This window comes from Coregonus lavaretus, assembly GCF_964263955.1.
Source record: "Coregonus lavaretus genome assembly, contig: HAP1_SCAFFOLD_4835, whole genome shotgun sequence".
In the NCBI taxonomy this organism is placed as follows: domain Eukaryota; kingdom Metazoa; phylum Chordata; class Actinopteri; order Salmoniformes; family Salmonidae; genus Coregonus; species Coregonus lavaretus.
In genome coordinates this window covers 30,001-41,726 of record NW_028166862.1, presented here as the reverse complement: position 1 = coordinate 41,726, position 11,726 = coordinate 30,001, and the positions used below count along the sequence as shown (strand labels likewise).

General features: G+C 51.1%; 1 protein-coding gene across 1 annotated transcript in view; it reads right to left on the bottom strand.

Moving 5' to 3' along the window:
- Positions 1 to 742: 742 nt before the first annotated feature.
- Positions 743 to 11,726, bottom strand: part of LOC311114199 (centrosomal protein of 89 kDa-like) — a gene marked incomplete at both ends in the record, with an annotated part of 35,750 nt that continues 24,766 nt past the window's right edge. The window contains 1 exon segment of the mRNA XM_084189470.1: positions 743 to 832. Coding sequence (XP_084045596.1) covers positions 743 to 832 — 90 coding nt within the window.

Genomic DNA, 11,726 nt, shown 5'->3' with positions numbered 1-11,726 from the left:
AGACTACTGCTAGAGGCCTGTAGGTCAGGATATAGTTGATGGTAACCCAGACTACTGCTAGAGGCCTGTAGGTCAGGATATAGTTGATGGTAACCCAGACTACTGCTAGAGGCCTGTAGGTCAGGATATAAGTTGATGGTAACCCAGACTACTGCTAGAGGCCTGTAGGTCAGGATATAGTTGATGGTAACCCAGACTACTGCTAGAGGCCTGTAGGTCAGGATATAGTTGATGGTACCCAGACTACTGCTAGAGGCCTGTAGGTCAGGATATAGTTGATGGTAACCCAGACTACTGCTAGAGGCCTGTAGGTCAGGATATAGTTTGATGGTAACCCAGACTACTGCTAGAGGCCTGTAGATCCTTTAGAGAACTGACAGGATAATACCAACACCCAGGCAGACACTCTCCCCTGAGAGTCCAGACAAGAACACCAGGCAGACACTCTCCCCTGAGAGTCCAGACAAGAACACCCAGGCAGACACTCTCCCCTGAGAGTCCAGACAAGAACACCCAGGCAGACACTCTCCCCTGAGAGTCCAGACAAGAACACTGAATGTGTCGAGCCCTGAGGCCCCCTCACTTACACACAAACACACTCCACCCAAAAACCCAATCTTTGTTTGTGATCTACAAGCAGGGGCAGCCAGGGTCATGGTCCCAAGAGCAGGACTGGTAGTCGGGATTCGCCTCGGGGGTTGGAGTGTGTGAAGGTGGAGGGATGGTGTTGTGGCTGCCTTACCTTGACCTTCTCTTGAAGCTTTCCAAGCCGTACGGTGTCCTCCACAACCCTGGTGATCACCCCCTGCTTGTCGTGCTCTAGGGAAGAGGCCTGGGGAGGGAGAGAGGAGACAGGGAGGGTTACGGATCTGGGAGAGGAGTGGAGAAGGAGGGGGGAGAGAGAGGAGAGGGAGGGAGGGATGAGGGGAAGGAGGGATGAGGGGAGGGAGGGATGAGGGGAGGGAGGGATGAGGGGAGGGAGGGAATGAGGGGAGAGAGGGATGAGGGGAGGGAGGGATGAGGGGAGGGAGGGATGAGGGGAGGGAGGGGATGAGGGGAGGGAGGGAGGGAGGGATGAGGGGAGGGAGGGAGGGATGAGGGGAGGGAGGGAGGGATGAGGGGAGGGAGGGAGGGAGGGATGAGGGGAAGGAGGGATGAGGGGAGGGAGGGATGAGGGGAGGGAGGGGATGAGGGGAGAGAGGGATGAGGGGAGGGAGGGATGAGGGGAGGGAGGGGATGAGGGGAGGGAGGGGATGAGGGGAGAGAGGGATGAGGGGAGGGAGGGATGAGGGGAGGGAGGGGATGAGGGGAGGGAGGGATGAGGGGAGGGAGGGAGGGATGAGGGGAGGGAGGGATGAGGGGAGGGATGGATGAGGGGAGGGATGAGGGGAGGGATGGATGAGGGAGGGATGAGGGGAGAGAGGGATGAGGGAAGGGATGGATGAGGGGAGGGATGGATGAGGGGAGGGAGGGATGAGGGGAGGGAGGGATGAGGGGAGGGATGGATGAGGGAGGGATGAGGGGAGGGAGGGATGAGGGAAGGGATGGATGAGGGGAGGGATGGATGAGGGGAGGGAGGGAGGGGTGAGGAGAGAGATGAGGGGAGGGAGGGAGGGATGAGGGGAGGGAAGGATGAGGAGAGGTAGGGATGAGGGGAGAGAGGGATGAGGAGAGAGAGGGATGAGGGGAGGGAGGGATGAGGAGAGGGAGGAATGGATGAGGAGAGGGAGGGATGAGGGGAGGGAGGGATGAGGAGAGGGAAGTATGAGGGGAGGGAGGGATGAGGAGAGGGATGAGGGGAGGGAGGGATGAGGAGAGGGAAGGATGAGGAGAGGGAAGGATGAGGAGAGGGAGGGATGAGGAGAGGGATGGAGATAGGTTCATTAAAGCCAAAAACATTTGAGGCAAAAACCAGTACCAGAACATTCGAGCCAAAAACCTGGTTGAACTTTACCCAGTACCAGAACATTCGAGCCAAAAACCTGGTTGAACTTTACCCAGTACCAGAACATTCAAACAAAAGCCTCGTTGCCTCTGCCAGGAGGCTGAAGCTTGGCCGCAAGTGGATCTTCCAGTAAGACAATAACCCCAAGCAAACATCAAAATCCACAAAGAAATGGTTAATTGACCACAAAATCAACATTTTGCAATGGCCATCTCAGTCTCGGGACTTGAACCCCATTAAAAAACCTGTGGTTTGAATTGAAGAGGGCAGACCATAAGTGTGGACAAAGGATACCAAGGATCTGGGAAAAACTCTGTATGGAGGAATGGTCTAAGATCCCTGCCAATGTGTTCTCCAATCTCTCTTTTTTTAATTAATTTTTTATGCTGAGTGCTGGTATCCTTGTGAGGTGAGGTACAGGGCCTTGCAAAAGTATTCATCCCCCTTGGCGTTTTTCCTATTTTGTTGCATTACAACCTGTAATTTAAATGGATTTGGATTTCATGTAATGGACATACACAAAATAGTCCAAATTGGTGGTGAAAAAAATTACTTGTTTCAAAGAATCGTTAAAAATAAATAACGGAAAAGTGGTGCGTGCATATGTATTCACCCCCTTTGCTATGAAGCCCCTAAATAAGATCTGGTGCAACCAATTACCTTCAGAAGTCACATAATTAGTTAAATAAAGTCCACCTGTGTGCAATCTAAGTGTCACATGATCTGTCACATGATCTCAGTATACAGTGGGGAGAACAAGTATTTGATACACTGCCGATTTTGCAGGTTTTCCTATTTACAAAGCATGTAGAGGTCTGTAATTTTTATCATAGGTACACTTCAACTGTGAGAGACGGAATCTAAAACAGAAATCCAGAAAGTCACATTGTATGACCAGGGTTTGTAAGATTCGGTAACCAAGCCAACACGGAGTAAATCCCCATCAAATAAATGAAATACTGTCTGGTAAAAGTTGTCAGTCAGTCAGTCAATCAATCCCTTCAGCAGAAAAAGCTGTGGAGAACAACGGAGACCAACTTACAATCCAACAATGGACATTAGTGGATCTGATCCTTGTTCATTTTGAGAAACAGCTACAATGCACACTTTATTGAACCGAACCAGGTGAAAGAGCTTCGGAGAGGAGGGTTTAGACTTGCTATTTAATGGGGAATTAAAGTAACGTTCTGGCTTTTTTCATTTTCTTTACCTCAAAATCCAAAAACTAGGTATGGCTATTTTCCAGATTTTACCCTCAGTGACGTATTCGGGGGTAATCACATGTATTTTGAAAACTGCAACAAGCTTTAGGGAGGAGTGAGGTTGATTTCCTGATCTCTGCTTGTCCCACCCCCGAATTCTGGAAAAGTGGGTGTTCCAAGTTAAACAGCCACGAGACTGTAGTTGTGTGTCAGTCAGAGAGCTTCTCTCCTTACTAGTGTCAGAGAACCTATAGCACAGATAGCGTGAGAGCTTCTCTCCTTACTAGTGTCAGAGAACCTATAGCACAGATAGCGTGAGAGCTTCTCTCCTTACTAGTGTCAGAGAACCTATAGCACAGATAGCGTGAGAGCTTCTCTCCTTACTAGTGTCAGAGAACCTATAGCACAGATAGCGTGAGAGCTTCTCTCCTTACTAGTGTCAGAGAACCTATAGCGCAGATAGCGTGTAGAACGGCTGCTGCAAGCGATGACCCCCCCCCCCTGCAGAGTTGGACTGTTCCAACTGTTGAGCCAGAATACAAAGAGGAGGAGGAGGAGGAGGAGGAGGAGGAGGAGGAGGACGAGGAGGAGGAGGAGGAGAAGAGGAGGAGGAGGAGGAGGAGGAGGAGGAGGAGGAGGACGAGGAGGAGGAGGAGGAGAAGAGGAGGAGGAGGAGGAGGAGGAGGAGGAGGAGGAATATCTGGAGAATCAAGCAGCCAGCAGCAGCAGCTACTGATGAAGATGAATCCGCTGGTGAAGCCGGGGAGGCTAGTGGGAACACCGACTGGTGGGAACTGCCCAGTAATGGCTAGAGAGACAGAGTGTGTTGTAACGTGGGGACCGACCCAGTAATGGCTAGAGAGACAGAGTGTGTTGTAACGTGGGGACCGACCCAGTAATGGCTAGAGAGACAGAGTGTGTTGTAACGTGGGGACCGACCCAGTAATGGCTAGAGAGACAGAGTGTGTTGTAACGTGGGGACCGGCTGGTGGAAACTGCCCAGTAATGGCTAGAGAGACAGAGTGTGTTGTAACGTGGGGACCGACCCAGTAATGGCTAGAGAGACAGAGTGTGTTGTAACGTGGGGACCGACCCAGTAATGGCTAGAGAGACAGAGAGTGTTGTAACGTGGGGACCGACCCAGTAATGGCTAGAGAGACAGAGAGTGTTGTAACGTGGGGACCGACCCAGTAATGGCTAGAGATTAAGAGTGTGTTGTAACGTGGGGACCGACCCAGTAATGGCTAGAGAGACAGAGTGTGTTGTAACGTGGGGACCGACCCAGTAATGGCTAGAGAGACAGAGTGTGTTGTAACGTGGGGACCGACCCAGTAATGGCTAGAGAGACAGAGTGTGTTGTAACGTGGGGACCGGCTGGTGGAAACTGCCCAGTAATGGCTAGAGAGACAGAGTGTGTTGTAACGTGGGGACCGGCTGGTGGAAACTGCCCAGTAACGGCTAGAGAGACAGAGTGTGTTGTAACGTGGGGACCGGCTGGTGGAAACTGCCCAGTAATGGCTAGAGAGACAGAGTGTGTTGTAACGTGGGGACCGACCCAGTAATGGCTAGAGAGACAGAGTGTGTTGTAACGTGGGGACCGACCCAGTAATGGCTAGAGAGACAGAGTGTGTTGTAACGTGGGGACCGGCTGGTGGAAACTGCCCAGTAATGGCTAGAGAGACAGAGTGTGTTGTAACGTGGGGACCGGCTGGTGGAAACTGCCCAGTAATGGCTAGAGAGACAGAGTGTGTTGTAACGTGGGGACCGACCCAGTAATGGCTAGAGAGACAGAGTGTGTTGTAACGTGGGGACCGACCCAGTAATGGCTAGAGAGACAGAGTGTGTTGTAACGTGGGGACCGACCCAGTAATGGCTAGAGAGACAGAGTGTGTTGTAACGTGGGGACCGACCCAGTAATGGCTAGAGAGACAGAGTGTGTTGTAACGTGGGGACCGGCTGGTGGAAACTGCCCAGTAATGGCTAGAGAGACAGAGTGTGTTGTAACGTGGGGACCGACCCAGTAATGGCTAGAGAAACAGAGTGTGTTGTAACGTGGGGACCGACCCAGTAATGGCTAGAGAGACAGAGTGTGTTGTAACGTGGGGACCGGCTGGTGGAAACTGCCCAGTAATGGCTAGAGAGACAGAGTGTGTTGTAACGTGGGGACCGACCCAGTAATGGCTAGAGAGACAGAGTGTGTTGTAACGTGGGGACCGGCTGGTGGAAACTGCCCAGTAATGGCTAGAGAGACAGAGTGTGTTGTAACGTGGGGACCGACCCAGTAATGGCTAGAGAGACAGAGTGTGTTGTAACGTGGGGACCGACCCAGTAATGGCTAGAGAGACAGAGTGTGTTGTAACGTGGGGACCGGCTGGTGGAAACTGCCCAGTAATGGCTAGAGAGACAGAGTGTGTTGTAACGTGGGGACCGACCCAGTAATGGCTAGAGAAACAGAGTGTGTTGTAACGTGGGGACCGACCCAGTAATGGCTAGAGAGACAGAGTGTGTTGTAACGTGGGGACCGGCTGGTGGAAACTGCCCAGTAATGGCTAGAGAGACAGAGTGTGTTGTAACGTGGGGACCGACCCAGTAATGGCTAGAGAGACAGAGTGTGTTGTAACGTGGGGACCGGCTGGTGGAAACTGCCCAGTAATGGCTAGAGAGACAGAGTGTGTTGTAACGTGGGGACCGACCCAGTAATGGCTAGAGAGACAGAGTGTGTTGTAACGTGGGGACCGACCCAGTAATGGCTAGAGAGACAGAGTGTGTTGTAACGTGGGGACCGACCCAGTAATGGCTAGAGAGACAGAGTGTGTTGTAACGTGGGGACCGGCTGGTGGAAACTGCCCAGTAATGGCTAGAGAGACAGAGTGTGTTGTAACGTGGGGACCGGCTGGTGGAAACTGCCCAGTAATGGCTAGAGAGACAGAGTGTGTTGTAACGTGGGGACCGACCCAGTAATGGCTAGAGAGACAGAGTGTGTTGTAACGTGGGGACCGACCCAGTAATGGCTAGAGAGACAGAGTGTGTTGTAACGTGGGGACCGGCTGGTGGAAACTGCCCAGTAATGGCTAGAGAGACAGAGTGTGTTGTAACGTGGGGACCGGCTGGTGGAAACTGCCCAGTAATGGCTAGAGAGACAGAGTGTGTTGTAACGTGGGGACCGACCCAGTAATGGCTAGAGAGACAGAGTGTGTTGTAACGTGGGGACCGACCCAGTAATGGCTAGAGAGACAGAGTGTGTTGTAACGTGGGGACCGACCCAGTAATGGCTAGAGAGACAGAGTGTGTTGTAACGTGGGGACCGACCCAGTAATGGCTAGAGAGACAGAGTGTGTTGTAACGTGGGGACCGGCTGGTGGAAACTGCCCAGTAATGGCTAGAGAGACAGAGTGTGTTGTAACGTGGGGACCGACCCAGTAATGGCTAGAGAAACAGAGTGTGTTGTAACGTGGGGACCGACCCAGTAATGGCTAGAGAGACAGAGTGTGTTGTAACGTGGGGACCGGCTGGTGGAAACTGCCCAGTAATGGCTAGAGAGACAGAGTGTGTTGTAACGTGGGGACCGACCCAGTAATGGCTAGAGAGACAGAGTGTGTTGTAACGTGGGGACCGGCTGGTGGAAACTGCCCAGTAATGGCTAGAGAGACAGAGTGTGTTGTAACGTGGGGACCGACCCAGTAATGGCTAGAGAGACAGAGTGTGTTGTAACGTGGGGACCGACCCAGTAATGGCTAGAGAGACAGAGTGTGTTGTAACGTGGGGACCGACCCAGTAATGGCTAGAGAGACAGAGTGTGTTGTAACGTGGGGACCGGCTGGTGGAAACTGCCCAGTAATGGCTAGAGAGACAGAGTGTGTTGTAACGTGTGGGACCGGGACAGTTTCAGTAACGTGTGGGACCGGGACAGTTTTAGTAACGTGTGGGACCGGGACAGTTTTAGTAACGTGTGGGACCGGAACAGTTTCAGTAACGTGTGGGACCGGGACAGTTTTAGTAACGTGTGGGACCGGGACAGTTTTAGTAACGTGTGGGACCGGGACAGTTTCAGTAATGTGTGGGACCGGAACAGTTTTAGTAACGTGTGGGACCGGGACAGTTTTAGTAACGTGTGGGACCGGGACAGTTTTAGTAACGTGTGGGACCGGGACAGTTTCAGTAACGTGTGGGACCGGGACAGTTTTAGTAACGTGTGGGACCGGGACAGTTTCAGTAACGTGTGGGACCGGGACAGTTTCAGTAACGTGTGGGACCGGGACAGTTTCAGTAACGTGTGGGACCGGGACAGTTTCAGTAACGTGTGGGACCGGGACAGTTTCAGTAACGTGTGGGACCGGGACAGTTTTAGTAACATGTGGGACCGGGACAGTTTTAGTAACGTGTGGGACCGGGACAGTTTTAGTAACGTGTGGGACCGGGACAGTTTTAGTAACGTGTGGGACCGGGACAGTTTCAGTAACGTGTGGGACCGGGACAGTTTTAGTAACGTGTGGGACCGGGACAGTTTTAGTAACGTGTGGGACCGGGACAGTTTTAGTAACGTGTGGGACCGGGACAGTTTTAGTAACGAGCGGGACCGGGACAGTTTTAGTAACGTGTGGGAACGGGACAGTTTTAGTAACGTGTGGGACCGGGACAGTTTTAGTAACGTGTGGGACCGGGACAGTTTTAGTAACGTGTGGGACCGGGACAGATTTAGTAACGTGTGGGACCGGGACAGTTTTAGTAACGTGTGGGACCGGGACAGTTTTAGTAACGTGTGGGACCGGGACAGTTTTAGTAACGAGCGGGACCGGGACAGTTTTTGTAAGGAGCGGGACCGGGACAGTTTTAGTAAGGAGCGGGACCATTGCCACCTCCAGCCAAGAAGGTGACAGACTGTGTGATCGATCACCCCAGTTTCAACCTTCACATGGACCAAGGTGTGTTGGAGACATTCTTCAGTATCCTGAACCTTCACATGGACCAAGGTGTGTTGGAGACATTCTTCAGTATCCTGAAGATAAACTGGAGAAGACATCCTAAACTAGCAGGGTCAAGAGGACAGATGACAGCAGCGGAAGTGTTTTGTGCTTGCTAGCTAATGTTTTTATATCGGCATCATTTCATATAGGGCATTTCGGATAACTAGGGCCACTGACAACTTGCTGTGGACTCATGGATACAAGCGGTGGACCATTCCTTTAAAGAGGAAGCAGCTGGGAGGAGACGCACTGAGACGGTTCAGACATAATTCAGTGTGGTGTGAGTATTATACCATGTATACTATCTGGTCTCTCTCCTGAGTGGTCTTCTCAGCCAGAGCTACGATGGAGGCTAGGTAGAGAGAAGACAAGATGGCGGCGACAGACATGGCAGCTCTGCTTCTAGCTCCAAAGCGACAGACATGGCAGCTCTGCTTCTAGCTCCAAAGCAACTTTGCAGTATTTTGTTTTTTTGTGTGTTATTTCTTACATTATTAAGACAATAATGTTTTTTTTTTGTGTTATTACATACTGCCGGAAATAACTATTGGATATCAGAGCGGCGGTATCTCACCAGCATTACGACCAGGAATACGACTTTCCCGAATTTGATCATTTGTTCGTACCCCACTGGGCAATTGAACTTATCCCAGAGGCTGCTCCAAGACGCCGCCGGTGGAGAAGAGGTATTCAGAGTGGACTTCTAGTCCGACTCAGGAGGAGTGCACACCATCAACCGTTTCCGAGTATATTACTCACTAATGTTCACTCTCTTGACAATAAAGTAGACAAGCTCAGGGCGAGGATCTCCTTCCAGAGAGACATCAGGGACTGTGATGTACTGAATCATGGCTCTCTCCGGATATACTGTCCCCATCCATACAGCCAGCTGGGTTCTCAGTACATCGCGCAGACAGGAATAAAGAACTCTCAGGGAAGAAGAAAGGCGGTGGTGTATGTTTCATGATTAACTACTCATGGTGTGATTGTGATAACGTACAGAAACTCAAGTCCTTTTGTTCACCCGACCTAGAATACCTCACAAACAAATGCCGACCATATTACCTCCCAAGAGAATTTTCTTCGGTTATAGTCACAGCCGTGTATATTCCCCCTCAAGCCGATACCACGACGGCCCTCAAGGAACTACACTGGACTTTGTGCAAACTAGAAACGACATATCCTGAGGCCGCATTTATTGTACCTGGGGATTTTAACAAAGCAAATTTGAGGAAAACGCTACCGATGTTCTATCACCACATTGACTGTACTACTCGCGCTGCTAAAACACTCAACCACTGCTAGTCCCTCTTCTGGGATGCCTACAAGGCCCTCCCCCGCCCTCCCTTCGTCAAATCAGATCACGACTCCATTTTGCTCCTCCCTTCCTATAGGCAGAAACTCAAACAGGAAGTACCCGTGCTAAGGTCTATTCAACACTCGTCTGACCAATCAGAATCCATACTTAAAGATTGTTTTGATCACGCTGACTGGGATATGTTCCTGGTTGCCTCTGAGAATAACATTGACGTTTACACGGACACGGTGACTGAGTTCATCAGGAAGTGTATAGGGGATGTTGTACCCACTGTGACTATTAAAACCTACCCAAACCAGAAACCGTGGATAGATGGCAGCCATCGCGCAAAACTGAAAGCGCAAACCACCGCATTTAACCATGACAAGGTGACTGGGAATATGGTCGAACAGAAAGAGTGTAGTTATTCCCTTCGTAAGGCAATCAAACAGGCAAAACGTCAATTCAGAGACAAAGTGAAGTCGCAATTCAATGGCTCAGACACGAGACGTATGTGGCAGGGACTCCAGACAATCACGGACTACACAGGGAAAACCAGCCACGTCGCAGACACCGACATTTTACATTTTAGTCATTTAGCAGATGCTCTTATCCAGAGCGACTTACAGTTAGTGGGTGCATACATTTTCATACCGACGTCTTGCTCCCGGACAAGCTAAACACCTTCTTCGCCCGCTTTGAGGATAACACAGTGCCACTGACGCGGCCCACTACCAAGGACTGTGGCCTCTCCTTCTCCGTGGCCGACGTGATTAAGACATCTAAGAGTGTTAACCCTCGCAAGGCTGACGGCCCAGACGGCATCTCTAGCCGCGTCCTCAGAGCATGTTCAGACCAGCTGGCTGGTGTTTACAGACATATTCAATCTCTCCCTTTCCCAGTCTGCTGTTCCCACATGCTTCAAGATGGCCACCATTGTTCCTGTACCCAAGAATGCTAAGGTAACTGAACTAAATGACTATCGCCCCATAACACTCACTTATGTAATCATGAAGTGCTTTGAGAGGCTAGTTAAGGATCATATCACCTCCACCTTACCTGTCACCCACTTCAATTTGCATAATGCCCCAATAGATCCACAGACGATGCAATCGCCATCACACTGCACACTGCCCTATCCCATCTGGACAAGAGGAATACCCATGTAAGAACGCTGTTCATTGACTATAGCTCAGCATTCAACCCCATAGTACCCTCCAAGCTCATCATCAAGCTCGGGCCCTGGATCTGAACCCTGCCCTGTTCAACTGTGTCCTGGACTTCCTGACGGGCCGCCCCCAGGTGGTGAAGGTAGGAAACAACACCTCCACTTCGCTGATCCTCAACACAGGGGCCCCACAAGGGTGCGTGCTCAGCCCCCTTCTGTCCTCCCTGTTCACCTCTCTCCCTCCCATCCCGGAGGACCTGAGCCCTCGGACTTTGTTTTTATTTAACCTGTATTTAACTAGGCAAGTCAGTTAAGAACAAATTCTTATTTACAATGACGGCCTACACCGGCCAAACCCGGACGACGCTGGGCCAATTGTGCGCCGCCCTATGGGACTCCCAATCACGGCCGGTTGTCATACAGCCTGGAATCGAACCAGGGGGTCTGTAGTGACGCCTCAAGCACTGAGATGCAGTGCCTTAGACCGCTGCGCCACTCGGGAGCCCTGGCCTGATGACTCCTGGCTGTCCCCAGTCCACCTGGTCGTGCTGCTGCTCCAGTTTCCACTGTTCTGCCTGCGGCTATGGAACCCTGACCTGTTCACCGGACGTGCTACCTTGTCCCAGACCTGCTGTTTTCAACTCTCTCTCTCTACCGCACCTGCTATTTCAATCTCTAAATGCCCGTCTATGAAAAGCCAAGTGACATTTACTCCTGATGTACTGACCTGTTGCAACCACTACAACCACTGTGATTATTATTTGACCCTGCTGGTCATCTATGAACGTTTGAACATCTTGGAGAAAAATCTGGCCTTAATGGCCATGTACTGTTATAATCTCCACCCGGCACAGCCAGAAGGGGAATGGCCACCCCTCAGAGCCTGGTTCCTCTCTAGGTTTCTTCCTAGGTTTCTGCCTTTATAGGGAGTTTTTCCTAGCCACCACGCTTCTACATCTGCATTGCTTGCTGTTTGGGGTTTTAGGCTGGGTTTCTGTATAGCACTTTGTGACATCTGCTGATGTAAAAAGGGCTTTATAAATAACATTTGATTTTATTTCACTGCGTGGCCACGCACGCCTCCAACTCAATCATCAAGTTTGCAGACGACACAACAGTAGTAGGCCTGATTACCAACGATGACGACACC